Source organism: Cyanidioschyzon merolae, chromosome 13, assembly GCF_000091205.1.
Source record: "Cyanidioschyzon merolae strain 10D DNA, chromosome 13, complete genome".
NCBI lineage: Eukaryota > Rhodophyta > Bangiophyceae > Cyanidiales > Cyanidiaceae > Cyanidioschyzon > Cyanidioschyzon merolae.
In genome coordinates, this window is record NC_010139.1 from 819257 (window position 1) to 839905 (window position 20649).

Below are 20649 nucleotides of genomic sequence, written 5' to 3' on the forward strand. Positions count from 1 at the left end.
GTGCACCAATGGTACCTGGTGTTGCGTTTTTGGCGTGCCCGGTGCCGCTCCGATGGCAGGTGACGCATCCAGCGTCCGACGGTACCGCGGCACCTCGTCGGCTGCAGCAGTCACGTCGTTGGGCGGCGCTGTGGCAGCCTCGCGGAACGCGCACTTGGCTTCAGTGCTCGTCTGCCTCTCTCGACAACTCGAACTTGGGACGGACTGAGCGGTTACGGGGCTCAGTGACGCTGTCCAGTCTGGGTGATGACTGGGTTGAGGCGTTCACGCGGGCGGTGAACGCACTGCTCGAAAACCCGGAGAGCGACGTACCGAAACAGTTGCTCGAGTCGTTACTGGCTCCAGATGCCAGATGGAGTGGAGACCTGATTGAACGCGCTACAACGCGGGCGTCCATTATCGACAAACTGGAACGGGCTGTTCACTTCTGGGAGTGCGCTGGCTGGTACATCCCGCCGAACGGTGTACGGTATCGGACAACGGCGGCGGAGCGCACCACTGCTTCCACCTCCGCGACTATCCACGTGGATATAGAGTTTATGGTGTCAGGACTGTGGCCTTTACCGTGGCGGCCACGCGTCGCCAGTGCTGGCACCTTATCCGTGGAACTCGAGCTCACAGGTGATGTATCCAGGAGCAGGTTGCGGGCACGGAATATCAAAGACAGACTCGAACAGGCAACACTGCCGGTTCTCACGCAACTTGTACCGAGTTTGTCAGACTTTGCCGCTGTGTACGTTGCACCAATGCCGGAGAACGATGCGGTTTTCCGTCGACGTGCCAGTCAGAGCACTCTGCTGGACGCTTCTGCACAGCGGCCGTCAGCGCTTAAGCGCAGTCCTGAGTACATCGACGGCAGCCACGAGCAACAACCAAGTGAAACCGCTGCCGCATCGCCACCTGCGACACAAGCAGAGCGTCAGCGCGCGAATACCCTGCCCACTGGACCTGAGAGCGTAAGCCGCGGTGGTTTTCGTTTACCGCCACGATGCTATCGCGAGCCTCCGTATCGACCGTATGTTGAGTGCTTCCTTCTGCCGGGAATGACGCGCCCCGCCTCGATAAAGTCAGCGTCGGGGTCGATGTTTCCTGTATTGCCCGCATTCGTTTTTAACTTTAGTCGATTTCGGAACCGTCTGGTGCTGGATCCTCAACAGTTCGCCTTTGTAACACCTGTTCAGGTGCGACGCTGGCTCCTCGACGAACTCGACCAGAACGTTGGCGCTCTTCTGGATAGAGCCGACTCGGTGCCTGCGCCCCGAGAGGAGCTATATCTTCCCGAAGCGTTCGATGTCTTCGATACTGAGGATCTTTTCGACGAGATTCAAAGTCAGATCGCGAGTTGGTCGTCTCCTGTTGACGATCATGACGCATCGGTGCTGCAATGGCGCATCCCTGTTCCGATTCGTTTTGGACGAGGAAGGCGGGTTGTTGTTGCACCGCACCCGTATGCGGATGCGCTGGGACGGGGTGAAACCCCGTCGGACGAAAACCTGAATGGTGCCCCAACGGGTGCTCAACAGTTTTCCTCTGCAGCGCTTCCACGCTCCGTTTTTCGGATTCCGAGCGCAGTCTCTCCGGTTACGGTGGAGCGCTTAGAGCGCACGGGCGCTCCGCCGCTGCCTTCGATATCCGCCAACGGCCGCGTGCTTGTGCGTTATGCGCTCAGCGAAGGCACGGGGTGTGTATTCTTCGCTCGTCGGTTTCGGGGTATGCTCACACCGGGACGTCTCGCTCGGCTCCGCTACGACCTGCTGATGGATTTGCGTCTTGCTGGTCGCGTGCCGGCTGGTTGGCTACCCCACGAGTCCCGATGGCGACTTTCTTGTTATGATTGCTCGGTTGGATTCGATGAAAACGCGGAGATCTCCGTTGCTGTTTACCGCTCGAGTCGCCCGCTGTTTTGTATCTTTGAACTAGCACTTGAGGTGCCGCGGGCTTTCTCACAGGCAGATACGGCAGCATCGTAAGTTCGTGAAGGCTTTCGATGCGAGCGATTTCGCTTGTTCCACGTATCGACAGTTGTGTTTCAGTTCCCGAGCGTAGATACCGGATACCATGCGAGGACGTGTCGCGACATGGAGTCCAGCCTCGCTCGCGGGTAACTTGTGCGTTGCACCTGGATGAGCAGACATCGGACTCGAGCCGAGCTCGAGTTGCCAGCAGTGCCAGAGATGCCCCATCCAGTACGTACGTGTGGTCTGTGTGCTGCAGCTGTCGACGTCAAGTCGCTTCGGTCAGTCGACTTTGCATGTCCATTACGTGACCATGAGGTAAGTTCTTGTAGCGGCCTCGCGGGGGCGGTGCAGCTTCTCGTTCTCATTGTTGTTTCGTGCGCAATGGCTAGCATTTTGAGTCTGTTGGCGCCATGCGCTGACCCCAGAAGCGACGATGCTCTGGATATCGCAACCGCTGCTCTAGGTGTCCGAAAACATGGCCAAATCAAAACGAACCGAGCGTGGTGGCATAGTCGCTGCAGCATCCTGCTTTTTCACACATGTCTGGAGTACTGCGGTGCGTTGACGCTTTGCTCTGCTACCTTGTTGACAACTGCCTATGCTTATTCACATGAATATGCGTAAGAGAGTCCGCACTGCGGTTGTCTTGCCGCGAAAGAGGCGTCTTCGTGCCCGCAGTTGTGCGGCGTGCATCCTGTCAGTGCACTCTGCTCGTTCCCGGGGTCCATCGAAGAGCAAGAGCCTCATTCGCGCCACTGGGCACCACACTCCAAACACCGATAAAACGTGGTCATAGGCTCGTCTGCACTGCGTGTTTGCAACTGGTAAAAGCTGGCCTTTCGTGCGCTACAGCGCTCGCAACGAACCTGGCTTGTTTCTTGACCAGCTGACTCTGCACCGAGCACCACAAGCTCCTCTGGTTGCTGTAGGGTCTGCGACACTCCCGCTCGGACTTGGTTTCTGTCTCGGGCGGTCCAGGGATGGAGCGGCTCTGTCCAAGTGGTGTTCGGCGGTGGCGTGTAGCAGTACCCGCAGCGTCGACAGAGCAGACAGGTCAGCACCTGATCAACGCGCCGCTGATGCTGCACTGTACGCACTCTTTCATAGCAAACTGGACAGTAGAGCATCAGGTCTTCGCATACGGTGGGAGCGGTCGGCGTGTTCCCGCCCTCAGCGACGCTGAACTCCAGTCTGAACGAGAACGAGTTGCGGGCAATGTGCTTGCCGCGTTCGCTGCTGGGCATGCCACCGACTAGTGTGTCAGGTGGATATGGAGCATTGGAGTGCTCGCTCGTTCTCTCTATCTGTCTGTCTATCTCTGTGCTCTTGCTTTGCTGTTTTATACGAACTGGTTTGGGTGGACAACTTCGACATTCAAAGCACGGCAATGAGGCGTTACGGATGCATACGAGTTTAGAAGATGCTCGGTTGCCTTTTCGAGGCCAAGTCGACGCTTTACCGCTGGCGTCTGAGACGGCATCGCGATCAAGCGGATACGCAACACACTCGGGCAGGTTCGGTGGTAACGGAAGCGATGGCGTTATCCAATGCATACGTAGGAGCCTGTCATGCTCTCCTTTACTTCCGAGTCGCGTGGTCAATGCATGCATTGTTCCATTCCTCGCTTTTTCTGTTTCGAGTTCTCACCCGTGGGCGCAGCGATTCGTAATGCTAGATGAAAGAGCGGAAAACGCAATGATTTCTCGTGATGAGCTCTTCGGAAGCTCATGCCGAATCTTGCCTGACCTTCGCATGTCCAGGAGTCGATGCCGTTCGAAAGACAGATTCTGCGTTGTTTGTGATCATCGAGAAGTCTGCATTTTACTGAAGCAATGTATCGTTCACGAAATGTAGTCCCAGCGGCTCGCATCTCTTCGGTTTCCACGGGGATCGGTTTTGGACTCGCACCAGCGCTATGGTAGTAACCACTTCGCGTGGAGCGTGTTTCATCGCTTCGCACGAAGGCAGCGCAGCTGTATCAAAGCTTCCCTGTTTGTTCTCTAGCTTGGAATGGCTTGACGGTTCTTGTATCGCGATGACGAAAGTAGCGTTGCAAAAATCCTCTGTCGAGTAGAACAGCGTGCGCTTCCGCGTATGACAGACAGCGTACTCGTCGAGTGGTCTACCCCAATGAGCCTGTGGATGTAGGATGAGGGACAGGGCGCAGAAATGGAGGACGCTTACGAAGGGCGTCCTTTTTACCCGTTGAGGGTATTTTTCGAGCGCTGGAGGAAGCGCTCATACGTCGCAGGTCAAGGCTTGGTGAATCTGAGGTAGACATATGGGAACACCCGTCCACAATCAAGTGCCAGCGCTGGTAAGTGCACACCTCGGTTGTATACATAGAGGATGGAAATGGCAGGGGAAGCGTGGATCGAAAGCACGAACTGTGCGACAAATGCGTCGACAGCAGCCAGAAGCGGTGCAACCTAGAGATTCCATGCTGCCACCAGCATCGCTCGGCTGCTGGCGACGGAGCAAGAGGGAAACCAGGGACCCGCGCACTTCATGCGGGGCGACAAGCGGCAGCGAGAGGAAGCACTCGGAGGAATCGTGCGAAAACGCTAGTGTTCATAACGCTATGAAGAGACTCAAACTTTAGTGTACACGAATGCGCTAGGGTACCTGTCCCATTTGGTGCTGATATGGGTCTCTAGGCACAGGAGACTTCCCGAGCTCCATGTCCTGAGCGCGCACCTGTCTGTCCGGGAGACAAACGGAAGTGCATTGACATCTCCTGTCGGTTGCAAGGACAAGTGTATATGGAGACAATGACTAGTTGGCAGGGGATTTGCAAGTCGCAGCTATCGCCGCGTTCACGCGGAACGCGCTAGCTTCATCCAAGCACTTGGCCCTGCGCGGTGTCCAAGACACCTGCTTGTTTCCGCCTTCGACGACGCCTGATCTCCGACGCATCATAATGACGATGAGTATGCTTTGTGGTTGCTATACATCCTTTAGAGTTGTGCTGCGGAAAACGGAATATCTATCATGAGTTTGTCTGTGAACCGTGTTTGTTGGCAGTTCATTGTGCTGGCGCGATCACCATGGCCCTCTAGTGTTTACGCCATCATCCACGACACTGGACCTACTGCATTTCTCCGCTCTGTCAGCGGTGACACTGGGACGCGCTGCGTATGACGAACGCGGCGTACTTCTGTTCATGATTCCGGGGTGGAAGCGGCCGTTGCCGTCCTGAGTGCTGCGAATGGATTGAAAGTTCCGCTTTCGGAATCGAGGAGTCGTCTGCTTGACACGCTGGGGAGAAAATGCAAAGACTTTTACTTTTGCTGAAACAGCCTTGATTTCTGGCACGATTGGGATCTGCAGCAACGACAACTGCACGATTATTGGTGATCCTGGTCCAACATGAGTGTCCGGTACTTGGTCGAAGGTAGCGCGAATTCACCATCCCGACTTGCTGTGATAGACGTGACTTTTCTAGGTTTTCTGGAATACACCAGGACGCTGGCTTCCATGCCTGGATAAAGCGAGTTTCGAAGGCGCTCATAGCAAGATGCCCCGTCCATGTCTACATACACCAACGTTCGTACTTCAGGAGCCAACGATGCTCATCCGATTTTACCCAGTCCATATCTTACGCTCATCGTGCAGCAATGGATGACGGATATTCACGGCTACCGGTGAAATGTGCAACGATCCGCTCCGGGACACTCAATGCAGCGCGAGCGTACCGTGTTTCTGACCCGGTAAGCAGCGCATCACAAGTGCGCTCGGTAATTGATGGTTCAGCTTCAAATACAAGCGCGCGTGCATCTTTCGCAGTGCACGAAAGTTGTCGCTCTCTGCGTTGCATCTTCCGGCAATGATGGCTCTGTCTGGGCAGCACGAGTATATCTGTGCGCTATTTTTGAGCTTGGATGGCATTTAGCACCCCTTTTGAGCATACCCTTGCGTCCTATCCACTTGATGTAGACCAAGTATGCATGAGCAAGATCGCGAGTGCCGCCTAACATCCACTTCACGTCGTGTTCGTAGCTTCTTCTGTTGCTTATCTCCGCGTGGCTATTCTAGGTCTATGGGAAAGAACAAATTTGCGCGTAGCACTTGGAGCCTCCAGCGCACGCATTCGATCTTTCCCAATGCCGCAGACGTCGGCTTCGACGTACGGCAAGGTATTTTTTTGGCGGGCACTGAACGAGGTAGTTGCATATGGTTCATATCTATAAATAACTGTACATATGCATCCCCTGGCGCGAAAATCTCTTTCTCGCCTTCTTCCCCCAGGAATACATGCCCGTCACCAGCCGCTGGTTACCAAGATCAGCGCCGTTCGATCACCCCCAAGTACCGAGAACCATAGAGTTTAGCCCAGGATCCATGACAAGTTCAAACACAGTCTCTGACTCTTTCATACCTACCAGGCATCTTTCTTGAGTCCCTCTACCATGATATCATTTCCAAATATCTAAAGGACCAAATACGTCCATAAGCACCATCCCATCATTTCTATGCATCTCAGAAATCAAGCACCAGTACGTGAACGTACGATCCGATGAGCATTTTCGCGCCTTCTTTCAAACGTGTTGGCGCCTCCCGCGCATCCATCCTGCAGAGCGCTGCGGCGCCTCGCGCGAAAGCCAACTGCCCTGGCGCCAATCGACGGACGCAGACCGCCGCTGGCGCTGTGCAAGAGCTCTCGAGCAACAACAAGGTACGCGCTTGAACATTGTCGAAGTGGACTTCCCAGCAGAGAGAGCCGAAGATTTGAACCAGCAATGGAGCGGTGTGTAGTGAAACGTGATGGTCGTCGACAGCCGGTAAAGTTTGACAAAATCACTGCGCGAATCAAAAAGCTGGCCTACGGTTTGGACCCGCTCGTGGACGTCACCGAGGTTGCGCAGAAGGTGTGCGCTGGTGTATACGACGGGGTGCATACCTCGGAGCTTGATGAGTTAGCTGCTGAAACTGCAGCGTACATGAGCACACGGCATCATGACTATTCGATTTTAGCTGCGCGGATCGCGGTAAGCAACTTGCACAAGAACACCGAAAAGTCATTCAGTGCGGTGATGGAACGCCTATATGCCTACAGGTCTCCGAAAACGAACGATCCAGCGCCGCTGATTGCGAGCGACGTCATTGAAATAGTGCGCCGCCACGCCGAAACGATAGATGGCGCTATCATCTACGACCGCGATTTCTCTTACGACTACTTTGGGTTCAAAACTTTGGAGCGCTCGTATCTGTTACGAATCGACGGCAAGGTGGTCGAGCGTCCCCAGCAAATGCTGATGCGCGTGGCGATTGGCATCCACAAGGAGGACCTAGATGCCGCACTAGAAACCTATGACTATATGAGTCAAAAGTACTTTACGCATGCGAGTCCGACGCTCTTCAATGCCGGCACACCGCGCCCACAGCTCAGTTCGTGTTTCCTCCTGAGCATGACGGAGGACTCCATCGAGGGAATCTATGACACACTGAAGCGCTGCGCAGTGATTAGCAAGAGCGCGGGCGGTATCGGTCTGGCGATCCACAACATTCGAGCAACGAAATCTTACATTCGCGGAACGAACGGATCGAGCAACGGTATCGTGCCGATGCTTCGTGTCTTCAATGACACAGCCCGCTATGTGGATCAGGGGGGTGGGAAACGCAAGGGCGCCTTTGCTGTATACCTGGAGCCATGGCATGCTGATATCTTTGAGTGGCTTGATCTGAAGAAGAACCACGGCAAAGAGGAAGCACGTGCACGAGATCTCTTCTATGCACTTTGGACGCCGGATCTATTCATGCGGCGAGTGGAGGCCAACGAACAGTGGTCCCTTTTCTGTCCGAATGAGGCGCCTGGTCTTGCGGATGTCTGGGGCGATGCGTTCGACGAACTCTATCAGCGCTACGAGGCTGAAGGCAGGGCACGAGAGGTGATCCCTGCGCGAAAGCTCTGGTTCTCGATTCTCGAGTCGCAGATTGAGACAGGCACGCCCTACATGCTCTACAAGGATCATTGCAACCGGAAAAGTAATCAGCAGAATCTAGGCACGATCCGCTGCTCCAATCTCTGCACCGAGATCGTAGAGTACACTGCACCAGACGAGGTTGCGGTGTGCAACCTCGCGAGTATCGCTCTGAACAAGTTTGTGGTGCCAGGAGACCGTGAGCGCGGAACTTGTCCCGTATTTAACTTCGACGAGCTCGCCTTTGTGACTCGCATGGTTACCAAAAACCTGAACAAGATTATCGATGTGAACTTTTACCCCATTCCCGAGGCACAGAACTCGAATCTGCGTCACCGCCCGATTGGCATTGGTGTCCAAGGACTCGCTGATGCCTTCATCCTCATGCGGATGCCATTTGAAAGCGATGAGGCTCGTGCGCTGAACCAGGAAATCTTCGAGTGTATCTACTACAACGCATTGCAAGCGTCGATCGAGCTTGCGGAGCGCGACGGACCGTATGCCTCTTTCGAGGGCTCACCAGCGGCACGAGGACAGCTTCAGTTTGATCTTTGGAACGTGAAACCGACTTCATCTCGTTGGGATTGGGATGCGCTTAAAGAGCGTATCACTCTTCACGGACTGCGTAATTCGCTACTGGTTGCCCCGATGCCGACTGCGTCCACCTCGCAGATCCTGGGCAACAACGAATGTTTCGAGCCGTATACCTCGAATCTGTACACCAGGCGCGTGCTCGCTGGAGAGTTCACCGTCGTGAATCAACATCTTGTCCGTGACCTGCAGGAGCTCGGCCTCTGGAACCCGCTCGTGAAGAACAAGATCATCGCCCACGGTGGCTCGATCCAGCAAATCCCTGAGATCCCCCAAGACATACGAGACCTCTATAAGACCGTCTGGGAGGTCAGCCAACGGCGCCTACTCGACCTGGCTGCTGATCGCGGTGCCTTCATCGACCAGAGCCAGTCCCTGAACGTTTACATCGCGCAACCAACGATCGGCAAGTTGAGCTCGATGCATTTCCACGGTTGGCGTCTTGGCCTCAAAACCGGTATGTATTACCTCCGGACGCGACCAGCAGCTGATGCTATCAAGTTCACGCTCGATCAGCGTATTCTCAAGGAAGAGAACCACACCGCTGTCAATGGATCGCAACTGCCGTGCAATCTCACGCCGCGTACCAGCGCAGCTGAGCAGTTCGCTGCACTCGCCTGCTCCCTAGATAAGAAGGATGACTGCATCGCGTGCGGAAGCTGAGCTGTTACCGATGATCGACTCTAAACCGTCTCAAATTATCCCATGATCGACTAGGTATGTACCAGAGCGTCTTGACGAATACCTCTTGTCGTGTTGAGGCACTGATCAACGAGCTTTCTCGTGCCTGCTGAGCTGCAGGTGCAGCGGCACTGGATTATCCACTGGGCGTGTCGTGCGTACCGTGTGTGTCGAGTCTGGTGGCGGCAACACGTGCGCTGCGTACGTCTTGCCGCGGAAGTGACGAAATGCCAAGGTAGTGAGAAACGTAATCCCTGATAGCAAAATGTATATCTTCGTATTCAATACATGAACGCCTCTGATTCCCTTTGGAGAGAAGGACTATGCGAAGGCACTGAGAAACCTAATCCCTGATAGCATCATGTATATCTTCGTATTCAATACATGAACGCCTCTGATTCCCTTTGGAGAGAAGGACTATGCGAAGGCACTGAGAAACCTAATCCCTGATAGCATCATGTATATCTTCGTATTCAATACATGAACGCCTCTGATTCCCTTTGGAGAGAAGGACTATGCAGGCACTGAGAAACGTAATCCCTGATAGCATCATGTATATCTTCGTATTCAATACGTGAACGCCTCTGATTCCCTTTGGAGAGAAGGACTATGCGAAGGCACTGAGAAACCTAATCCCTGATAGCATCATGTATATCTTCGTATTCAATACATGAACGCCTCTGATTCCCTTTGGAGAGAAGGACTATGCAGGCACTGAGAAACGTAATCCCTGATAGCATCATGTATATCTTCGTATTCAATACATGAAACAATGCCGTCTCACACCCGAAATCAATTCCGACCGCCTGGCTGCAGCTTGGCCTCGGACCGGGTCAGGAGGTGCTGGTGCCTCACGCCCTGAGCATGTCAGGCGCTGCTCAGAAAACCAAGTCAAAGCACGCAACGTTTACAGAGTGCCTGCAACGGGAAGCGGAACGCGTGCAGCGACGAGAGCCGGCAGCGCTCGCGACCTGGCTTGCGGAACTTGCCGCTGCGAGCGACGACGCACAACAATCCGAAGAACTAGTTACGGAATGGCACAAGTTTTTCCAAGACTTTGTTGCACGCCAGCAGTTTCGTGTCTTTGTGACCGGTGATCAGGTGCCAGACCAGGGCGGTCGAGCAATCGCGCTCGCAGTTCGGCACAGCATCCGTCGTTCGGTGGAAACGGAGACAAAGCCAGAGGTTGCACGGATGACTACCGGAGCTTGCGTTACCGGGGCAGATGCTGCCCAGAAACTGCTCCCGGGGCTGTTACGACCAGACGTGCTTGTCTTGGCACCGGCAGCGGAGCGGGTGTGTCGGGCAGCGGCTGCAGTGGGAGCGCTTTCGCGCTTCCGCCGCTCCCGTTGGACTTGTTTGAAAGTGATCGCTCGTCACGAGCGACTAGAAGTTAGCATAGAACGCTGTAAGGCCTTGGCAAGAACACAAGAACGCCATAGGAACGGTGTCATCGTGCTGGGAACGCCTCATCGTATCAGCGAGTTGATGCAGCGTCAAGTACTTGGCGCACCGCGGAAAGCACTAGTACTCGATATGAGCCTTGACGTGAAATGCCGCCGTTTGTTGCGTATGCCTGGTGTACAGCAAGCTGCCCTGCATTGTCTGCGGATGATTGCAAAAGATCTTGCAGGTGATCATAGCCTTCCGGAGCTCGTCTTCTACGCCTAGACGGTAACGATGGCCGGTTGCTGGCACCCAGCTCGCGTGCGGACTTGCGTGTACGCCTCAGTCCGACGAGATATCCCCTACGAGAAATGAGAATCCGAAAAAACTACGGCGGATTTCTGTTGACTGATCCTCGGTACACATCGTGAGCGATTTCCGGTTCCAAGCGGTTGAGAGCATCACCGCTGGCCTCGATGCAGCGCTGCAGGTGACTGCGTTTTCACAGCGCCCTGCTGCGGTTGTAAATACTGGCCATTCACATAACAGAGCCGAGCGACTGGCAATGTTTGGTGCCTGGGAAACGACCATTGGCGGGCGTAGGGCATCCCGGCCGGTTTGCTATCCAGAGATGACGTTGCCGAAGAGAAACGTACGCTTTATGGCCAATGGAGACGTCCAGCGCATCGCTCGAGATCGTTGGCACCCAAGAAGGTAGCCAGCCAGCCAGCCAGCCAGCCAGCCAATCATTACTTGAGGCGTTGCAGAGCGCACACCGATGATGAAGCTCTGGTGCCGCTGTCACCTGCTCATTGTCTCGTGCGACGTCGCTTGCGCTCCTTTGATGATGGATCCGGCGCTAAAGCCCCTGCATTAGGCTCCTTGTCGGGTGCATCAGTAGCACCATTCGGTGCCTGATCGGGAGCATGTCCTCGACCAGCGTCCGATCGACGGCGTAGCGAACGTGTATGCTGCTTCGGGATGTCGTACTCCGTCGAGTCGCTCGCACCAGCCGAGGATGTATCCTGAACAGCGCAGGACCCGGATTCCAAGTCCTTGCGTGCGCGTCGTCTATCGTCACGAGGTGCACGCTCCTTGTCGACACTGCGTTCAGGCTTCACGTGCCCGCGTGATGCATTCTTCTCTTCAGGATCGCGTGAACGTTGCTGCGCCCTCCGTTGAACAGACTTCACGGGCGCTTGTGGCGCGGGCGCAGCTACATCGCTGTTTTCGCAGACCCTTGACAGCCAGTCGAATCGTTGCCTCAGTTCCGTATCCTGATCGTAGGGTCCAAACTGCCGCAAGCGCTGCAAGATGGCAAACTCCAGCTCGTGCTCTGTCGTCTGTGCCAGAATCCGACGAAAATGATATAAAAGATCATGAAAATAAAGCAAAGGTACTTGCTCCTCGCATACAAGCAGCGCACCAATTCGTTGCGCGGGTTTTGGATCGCCCAGTAGAAGATGGGCCAGCGCTAGTCGAGCTCGAAGTCGTAATGGTAAAACATCCGCTGGGTCCGTGATTCCATTGGAACAGGTCATTCGTGATTGCTCCTTCTCGTCTGCAGTGGCAGGAGCGTTTCCATCCTTGCCTGCTGGCAGCGACTTGGTCCCAGAGACAGTCAACGTCGATTCACGAGATCGCCTTCGAGCAATGCGGACGGCGGTGAGCATTAGCGTTAGATAGTTCATGGTAGCAGCGACCTCGGCGGCCTTTCCCTGGAGCAACTGGGCATCCGCCAAGGCCTCTTGAGCTCGCACATGTGCGAGCAGAGGTCTCTGTGATCTACGTTCTGGTTCCACGAGTCCGTACCGAGTTCGAGCTGAGTCTCTGAGTCCAGTCGCACTTCGAGGTCCGCTGTAGAGTGGTGGCAACCCCGTAAGCGCCTGCTCGAAACCAGTTCCGACGGCCAATGCAGAGGTGTTCGAGGATCCCGCCCGAACGCGCTCTCGACGACGCATATCATCCAACCATTTGGTCAAGAGTGTCTCCGCAGTCGCTGCCTCGCCGCGTTCCAGATACAGACGTGCCAGGTTGACGACGGCATCCTCGTCAGCGGGTTCCATGCGCAGCAACTGCTCGAAGCCAGCTGCTGCCCGCTTCTCATCGCCTATCTGCAGGAATAGGTAGGTACGTTCACGCAGCGCTTCCTCATCATGGCCGCGTGTGGCGCTCAGCGCTTTCGTCAAGCAGTGAATCGCTTGTCGAGGCTTGCCCATGCGAACGCTTTCAGAGGCAATGTACTTCCACCAGTCCACATCGTGCGGGTTCAAATGCGCGGCAATGAGCGCCAAGTCGAGTGCTTTGCTCCACTCACCGCGAGCGCTATGGATCAAACTCAGCGTCTTGTATGCCGGGACTGCTTTGGGATCCTTCACAATGACTTCATGGCAAGCAACCACAGCGTCATGGAGCTGGTTCTCCAGGTAGCAGAGGTGTGCCCTGGCCAACAGCGGCTCCAACTCTGGTGCAAGCCGGGCTGCAGGCCGACGACCTCTTTGTCGTCCGCGTCGTCCGCGTCCAAAGCTCAGTGCTGCAGCGTCTTCTGTCTCGTCAGCGATTCCGAAAACCTGTCTTTCGAGACGCGCACCAAAAACGTCCTCCTCGTCGGGTGCAGCGCTAGGTCCTCGCTCCAGATAATAGTTCGTGGCTGCAGCCAACGCCGTACTCGAGACCGTCGCTGGATGAAACTCCGTTTTGGACCAAGGTCGCCGGGTCTCGACTCCGTCCAGCGTTTGAAACTCGGCACTACCAGGAACGATTGCACGCTCGTCAGCAACATCGCTTTCCGAACCGTCCGGGCTTGTCTCCCGGAAGCACGTCGACATAGCGGACGCCTGGGGTTCATCAAAGCGTACCTCTCCCACGCCTAGTTCGGGCTCTATTCCGAGAGTCCAGCGTACACCTGCTCGTTAGAGTTGTTGCCGGGAAGCTGCTGGCCGCGAGGCTCAGGTCTTTGTGCCCCTCGCCCGCCGAGTGACCCAGCTAGTCGTAGCAGGTCGACAGAGCGCTCCCTGCCGAACTTTCTCGGTATACGAAACAAGTGGTTTTCGATCCAGCGCTCACGACGACAAGCGTTGCTCTCCAACGATGCCGAAACGAACGCTTTACAGTTGGATGCCGCTCGTTCCCGTGACCGAGGGACGCACTTGGTATACAAGTTCTTTTTTTTTGTTTTGGCGCTCGCGTGACTTGCGGTACGAACAGCTGGTAACGCATAGCGCCTGGGTACAATCATTCGAGTTTACCCGCGATACTACAGGACAACCTTCGGGGGCGCTGGAGGTTTTCGCTCCCCAGGAGCATTGCAAGGACTCGGACTCCGGGAAGGCATTTCCCGGGCGTCACTGGATATGAGACACGAGCTGTTGTAGGTGCCGAAACTGGTGCTTGCGCTTGCTAGCAGATAGCTTGGGTCGGATGGAGTAACTTGGGTTGAGCTGGCTCGAATCATTCGAGGCGACGCTGCTCACCCGAATGGCGTAGGGAAGCGGATATCATAGCTCCTGGTCCAGGAGGGCACTCAAATAATGAGATTTGTGTAGGAAGGTGTTCAATTGAAGAGTGGCAACGTTCTCTGAATGCGGCAGGTACCTCAGCAGGAAACGCCTCAGGATATCTTTGTTGTTGTTGTTGTGGTTACACCGGTGTTTCCCTGGTGTACCTGAAGCGTATGGGCGGTATGCGTCCGTGTATACACAATTTCTGTATACTTATGCTTCATTCCTCGTTCATCTCTTTTCTTGATGCCTCTTCAGACGTTTGTAATTCGTAAACTTGAGGTTTTCTCCCAGAACAAGTCACGGTGAGCCCGGCAGCAGCAGTCGCAGCGCGCAAAGTATCCAGCAGCAGATCGAGTCGAGTACAATCGGAGATATCGGAACATGCATTGGCTTCCATGAACATGTCCTTTACAGAGGCGAAACAGATCTTAATTGTGTTGGTCCATGAAAGGAAAGCTGGAATGAATGAAATGAACCCTCTTATGTTTTCTTCTGTTTTCCGAAGAGAAGAGGATTTGTTGAACGCGCTGCTGTCCGTGTTGCAACAGGTACCGAGAGGAAAATCCAGGCCAGAGAGCAAGTCAAGATATTCAGGCCGCCTACGCTCCATGTGGTCTAAGCAGAAACCCATTCTCAAATGGAAGCGAATGCGGCGATGACAAATCCATGAAGCATACCGTTTTCCATGGAAAACAGAAGATATTGGAGCCACTTGAAGCGTATCCTGCAGCAGGTTTCATGTTGCTATGGAACGCCATTCCTTCCACATCATTAAAGAGAAGAGGATTTGCCGTCTGAGAGGAGCTCATTATTTGACGAGAGAATTTCAGTGAACTGCTGAAAAACGCATCAAAGAACGACGTGGACTGGTTGTTTTCGCCTCGATCGAGCCGCAAGAATCGCTGCCTCTACGAGTTACCGTCGAACGGAAAGATGCTACCCTTGACGAGTTTGTGATAGGAGCATTGGGTACACAGGGAACGGAGAACAACGGAGGCTTCTCCATGCGCATTCGAGAACGATATCGGTTATTTTACGAAGCCGTATTCGCGTATGCTGCGAACCATCATCATGACACCAGTGACGTAAACTATTCCAACGGTAGTGCGTCAAAGGAGCAACTCCGAAATAACCACCGAGTATCCTTAAACGACGTATGGATCCGGAAGCTTCAACGCCGCATGTCGAATATCGGAGCTGTACATCTGAAAAAACAAGTCGCAAAAATGCTCCAATCAGAAACACAGCCAGCAGTTCAGCGTACCGTCCTCGCCTGACACGGGTTTCGCGCTCATACGTCCGCTGCTCGCACCAGGTTGCCGCAGTTTTTCAGCCATGAACATCTGTCTCCAAGACTATCAAGCACTGACTCGCCGTCGCTCCAGTTGGCTCGCCGCCTCACCGCCGGGTTTCTCACGAGGCTAGCGATTGCCAGGAAGCCGACGAAACAGGAGCCAGCAACGATGGTAGACGCATCAGCGCCTGGTCGACTTCAGCACCGTGATCCCGTTCGGGTTTGTTCACGACGGTGCTCGCGAGGAAGAATTCGCAGCTGCGTCGGCGCAATGGATGTGGACCGCTCAACTGCAAAAGCGACGCATCGAGTTCTTCGGAAAGCCCCGGATTCTCGCTGATCTCCTGGCGAACGCGGTCGAATAACGCTCGACTGTAGACTCGGCGACCGGGCATCGGCCTGGATGACGGTAACGTGGTCTGTGTCGACGGCACTCGTTCGTCAGCAACAACAGACGCTGTTGTATGCACATCCGCTTCTGCACTCGACGACGACGACGACGACGACGACGAGCTATCGGGCATGGCGCTGGTGGACGATTCCCCGGGCCCGGTGGACGTGTTCGTCGTGAGCGAAAAGATACTCTCGTCGTGTTCATAGTACTGGATGAGTTCGCGTGACGGATATCGCTGAAAGTGCTCGGAGAGCGCCAGCCCAGTTCGAATCGCAAACGCATACACGTGCATGAACAGATTCGGAAAGCGACTTGCAAAATATGTGTACAGATTGGAGTTGGTCGATGCTTTGGCACGAGTTGTCTCGAGCGTGGAGGTGTTCACGGCGTTGTCGCGGGAGCGCACTTCCATGGGGTCATCCTCCACCGGAATGGGGCCCAGGAGCGCCTTCACCGCATCCGGCTGTTGATGGTAGTGGGTGCGCTTGTTGCGAGCGAGACGCAGCAGATCAACAATGCTCGAACCGTTATAACTCCTCCCGCGCAGGCTCAGCAGCACACTGGTATCCATACGAAGGCTCCAGTTGCCCAGCGGGCCCAGCACTGTCGACTCGCAGCCCCGTTCGATCTCTTGTCGAAGGTATCGGCTGTCTGGGTGCTCGAACAGCGCATCACTCACGTCAATGAGAAACTGGAGTTTCCGAGCGTCACTCCAGAAAAACGGATGACCAAGGAGCGCCTTTGCCGACGGACGCCGCTCTGGTTCATGCTGAATCGCAAGGCGAACGAGGTCAAAGGCCTCGGGCCAAGCACGAAGCGCGCTGAGGTCCGCTGCACCCGCCAGGATGTTCGCATCACGTTGAAAGACAAGCTCTCCGAACGGGTGACTCCCCATTGTTAGTACATAGTAGGTAATACAGCCGACACTGAAGATGTCAACTGCTCGAGTTAGCCGCGCAGGTCGTGCCGCATCCGCTCCACCGTTCTCCGAATGCGTCATTGACTCGCAGGCGGTTGCGTCGCCAGCTCGCTCCCGGGCATCATCGACAGCGCTTGTTTCGCTGTGCACACTATTGAGTCCCTCGAAAAGCGAGGCGCCCCGGAGAACCTCCGGGGGTCGCCACCCCACCGAGCCCACAGCAGTCGCACCAGCTGTGAAGGAGCCCCGACCCGCATCCAACCGTTTTGCAAGACCAACGTCTGCGATTTTCACGATATCATCAGACCCTATGGCCAGCAGCACATTCGCCGGCTTCAGGTCGCGATGTACAATGCCGTGATCATGTAATTCCGCAATACCTAGCAGGAGACCACGAAGCGCCCGGACGGTGGCAGGCGGCGGACCGAGCTGCAGCGGACCCGCCGCGCGTCTATCGACCTCTGTGGACAGCTCGTCCAGCAGTGGACAACGAGTCGCAGGAAGCTCGCCTCGTTCTACACGATCCTGCAAGGAACCTGCACAAAGCTCCAGCGCTACGTAGATAAAGTCGCCGCTCTCCTCCATGGCGTAGTATCGCAAGATGTGTTGACAGGATTCGTCGAGTTCAATCAGAACCTCAATTTCTCGCCGCGCAATTTGGTAGAAACTTTTCAAAAGTCGTTTGACTGCAACCCTGCGGTATCCAGGTAGAAGGAGTCCCTCGTAGACACTAGTTCCATGGCTCCCGTATCCGATGACGTTCGGCGAAATGAGAAGCCGTCCCACTTTCTGGTAGCCGGTCGGCAACGGTGCCTCACTGCCTGTTGCAGAGTCCGTTACAGAGCGCGGGCGTTCGACTCGCTGAATTGGAACCGGCTTCGGTACCAGCGAAGAGCGCTCAAAGCCTCGTGACCTGTCGTTCTCCTGGGCGCGGGCAGCTCGCGGCTGCGTTGCGCCAGTCATCATCATCACCCGCTTCGTCTCCCGACGCCGCAACACTGGTGGCGGACTCGGTGTCCTTTGACGCTCGCTCGAGTGACGCTGCTCACGCTCGGTCCGTCGCATGCGCCATATGGTCCAGAGTGCGAGCGCTAGAGCTAGCGGCCCAATGCCTGCAAAAAATATCGCGACCACAAGAAGCACGCCTCCGTGGACGGGCGCGTGGTCATACACCGATGTGCCAAACGAGCTGTAAGCGTTCTGTGGCATCCCGCGCGGCTTTCGATACAACTCAGCAGACGGCGGCAGGCACATTTGCTGCCATTCATCCCGGTATCGCAAAGTCGTAGGCGGGTCCGGTGATTGCAGCGGCACGGGGCGAGACCATTGCCAAAAGTGCCGGGTAGCGCGAACGGCGTCGCTGGTGCCTCCATCAGGCAGTGCTACCGGTGAGCTTGCCGCAGTGTCTGTGATAAGAACGATATCGCCGATAGCGCGGAGCGATAAGATCGGGTATGGAAACTCTGCAGACCACATCGTGGTGCCTCTGTCGGCGTCGCGTACGACGACAAAGCGTCCATTATCTGCCAGTATCGCAACATAGCGAGCCTTATTCTGGACAGGTCGCGCAGCTCGGGGCACTTGCGGGTCTTCGGGATCGAGCGGAGACTCTTCGAGGGTATCACTGCTCACCATGTGGCGCGCGGGACAGCGTGATTCCCCCGCCAAAACTCTTCGTCCGAAAAGAAAGGGTGCTAAAAACTCGCCCGCATAATGCGCGGGTTCGTCCAATAGATACATTTCATAGTCAGCGTAGGTCACGTTCCAGCTTGCTTCTCCTGTTAGTGGATCCACAAACCGCATGCCCGAGTCCGTCCGCGTAATCACGAGCACTGGTTCCGCATTCTCTTTTTCAAGGGGCTGCTCCGAGTGCCTCTGATCCGGGCGCGAGCCGATCCCAGTTGCACCGCCTCCAGCTGAGGTCGCATCATCCCATTTACAGCGCCTGCTTGCCTCGTCATCCTCGAAGGATATGCGACGGAGAAGCTCGCCATCCCGGAGCCGCACTGTAAACGCCCGAGTCTCGCGCCGTTGTATTGGAATGCCGTACGGCACCGCAGGTGCAGGCGCTGGCTGCGATGGAAGCGGTTTGCTTACCTCCGCAACACGAGCGTCGCCATGATACGGCTCTGGGGACGGCACCGACTGGTCTCGATTAAGAGTGTTAGCCGGCGGTCCGTCTGTGCCCTTCCCGGAACGCTGGCGTTGCTGCGTCGACGCCGCTGCCTCCCTCCGCGCAAGACCCGACGTCGGGCTATGCCCTAGCTGGTCGTCGCTCTTGGCGCGTGTATTATACCCGCCATCCAAAGCCACAGGGTCCGTGTTAATATGCCACAAGGTTTGTCCCGACGGGACGTCCAGCGCGCGCACGGTACCGTCTAACAGGGCGGCGATGAGCATCGTTGGCCGACCAGCCCGCGAGCCAGTTGCACCTTGGGGAAAGAGCTGGTCGCCTGAGCTCAACTCAGAGTTCTTTCGTGTGGAGCGGTGCTGGCGAAAGGCGTCCGCTCCCAGCGTGAACAGAACACACTGCAGTACGATGGGTGTCAAGAGCAGCAGGGCGAGAAACGGGCGAAACCGCCCTCTCCGCGCACTGCCCATAGCAGTCTCACTGTTCGGTTCGTTACAGACAATCCTTCTGTTAGGGATTAAGAAACGCTCCCCAAAATCACCCACGTTGAGAAAGAAAAAAGAAAACTTGCCTCCAGAGGCTATGCAACGATAGCTTCTAGAGACGTTTCGAATGGTGGCATGGCCTCCGAACCGTTGTACCCCGTGGCAAGATCGAGTCTGTACATAATTATCCAAAAGTTGAAGGCGCTCGATACGCCGGACAGCGCTGCGCGGCGCTGCTACCGGGACACGTTGCGGCTATCGCGCGATCGCGTATCGCGTGACTGTCGATTGAATCCTTTTTGTCCAGATATATTCCTTATTTGGACAGAGCGATATGGACGCAGGTTGTTTTTTGATGGCAAAACGCTGATATGGACCATGGATGCCAGTCTGGGGGATAGATATTGCAACAAATGAAAGCGCTCAGCAATGTTCACTCTCGTTCCGAGTTCCACGACGCACATTTTCGCACGGCTATACTGGTCGCTTTGCACGTTCCCTGGTGCGCCGCATACTGGCAGTGAGCACCCGCAATAGAGCCTATGCTGCTCGTGCGGATACTGAACGGAGACAGAGCGGCTTTGCTATATCAGTGGGGGTGTCGGCTCGATGCGTGGTGCATTCGACACGGAACCAGGGTACATTATCATTCTGGGGCCTGCCAGCTGCGAATGCAGACCCACTGCCTGTGGCAGCGCGAATTGATTCGCAGGGAGTCCTCTGCGACCAGCACGACGCCCAGAAGGAGCTTATCCGCTCCGAGTCCCAGAGTAACCCGCGTTTCGGACGAGTTGCGTAGACCTCACTACAGCACTAGGGACTGGGGGAAGCGTGAAGCACGAGCCCGGGAGACTCTTGCGGCTCGCGGGACCCTCTGCTTCTACGGTAAACTTTCGACCATACGGAAAGCTTTTTGCCCCTTTTGACGTTTATCGTAGAGAGGCAAAGACATCTTTATATCGTTGCTAGGTAGTAGTGAGTTTCAGTTCTACGTTCGATATAGTGCGGTCGGTTAGCGCTCCTCCGTATTCAGCATGCATGGGACACGACTCGCATGTCGTCGTTGAAGGGAAACACGATCCTAACTATTCGTTGACTTGCTATTCTACAGTACAAGATCTATTTGCGTGAAAGTCGTAGCAAAGTATAGCTTTCAATTCAATCGCGTGTCAAGCCTCAACTAAGTGTATTCAAGTGATTTTTTGCGGTTTATAGCAGAAGCGTTCAACGTGCGTTGTTTATCCAAAATTAAAAAATGGGAATAGTATAGAGAAGGAGGTGGAGGATCCTGCAGGCCGAGTGTCGCCGGCTGCCAGAAAAAAACGGAAAATAATGCCGAGTCCAGAAGAAAAGGAGGAGAATAAGAAGCAAGGGAGGGAGCCCCCG

The 20649-nt window shown here is 55.3% G+C and overlaps 6 protein-coding genes across 6 annotated transcripts, besides 2 other annotated features; 3 read left to right on the top strand and 3 right to left on the bottom strand.

The window, feature by feature from the left end:
- Positions 1-8: 8 nt before the first annotated feature.
- Positions 9-1970, top strand: CYME_CMM320C (hypothetical protein; the record flags this gene model as incomplete). The annotated part of the gene is made up of 1 exon (XM_005537119.1): positions 9-1970. The coding sequence occupies one exon, from the start codon at positions 9-11 to the stop codon at positions 1968-1970; it is 1962 nt and encodes a 653-aa protein (XP_005537176.1).
- Positions 1971-2701: 731 nt separating this feature from the next.
- Positions 2702-3568, bottom strand: CYME_CMM321C (RNA polymerase III subunit; the record flags this gene model as incomplete). The annotated part of the gene is made up of 1 exon (XM_005537120.1): positions 2702-3568. One exon carries the CDS (start codon positions 3566-3568, stop codon positions 2702-2704), a length of 867 nt encoding a protein of 288 aa, XP_005537177.1.
- A 1668-nt stretch (positions 3569-5236) lies between these two features.
- Positions 5237-6369: a sequence feature (possible transcribed region).
- A 328-nt stretch (positions 6370-6697) lies between these two features.
- Positions 6698-9133, top strand: CYME_CMM323C (ribonucleoside-diphosphate reductase alpha chain; the record flags this gene model as incomplete). The annotated part of the gene is made up of 1 exon (XM_005537121.1): positions 6698-9133. One exon carries the CDS (start codon positions 6698-6700, stop codon positions 9131-9133), a length of 2436 nt encoding a protein of 811 aa, XP_005537178.1.
- An 882-nt stretch (positions 9134-10015) lies between these two features.
- CYME_CMM324C (hypothetical protein) lies at positions 10016-10822 on the top strand (the record flags this gene model as incomplete). Its single annotated transcript, XM_005537122.1, has 1 exon — positions 10016-10822. The coding sequence occupies one exon, from the start codon at positions 10016-10018 to the stop codon at positions 10820-10822; it is 807 nt and encodes a 268-aa protein (XP_005537179.1).
- A 524-nt stretch (positions 10823-11346) lies between these two features.
- On the bottom strand, positions 11347-13365 carry CYME_CMM325C (similar to RNA polymerase III transcription factor TFIIIC; the record flags this gene model as incomplete). Its single annotated transcript, XM_005537123.1, has 1 exon — positions 11347-13365. The coding sequence occupies one exon, from the start codon at positions 13363-13365 to the stop codon at positions 11347-11349; it is 2019 nt and encodes a 672-aa protein (XP_005537180.1).
- Positions 13366-15453: 2088 nt separating this feature from the next.
- Positions 15454-19248, bottom strand: CYME_CMM326C (serine/threonine-protein kinase IRE1; the record flags this gene model as incomplete). The annotated part of the gene is made up of 1 exon (XM_005537124.1): positions 15454-19248. The coding sequence occupies one exon, from the start codon at positions 19246-19248 to the stop codon at positions 15454-15456; it is 3795 nt and encodes a 1264-aa protein (XP_005537181.1).
- Positions 19249-20367: 1119 nt separating this feature from the next.
- Positions 20368-20649: part of a sequence feature (repetitive element) that runs on past the window's edge.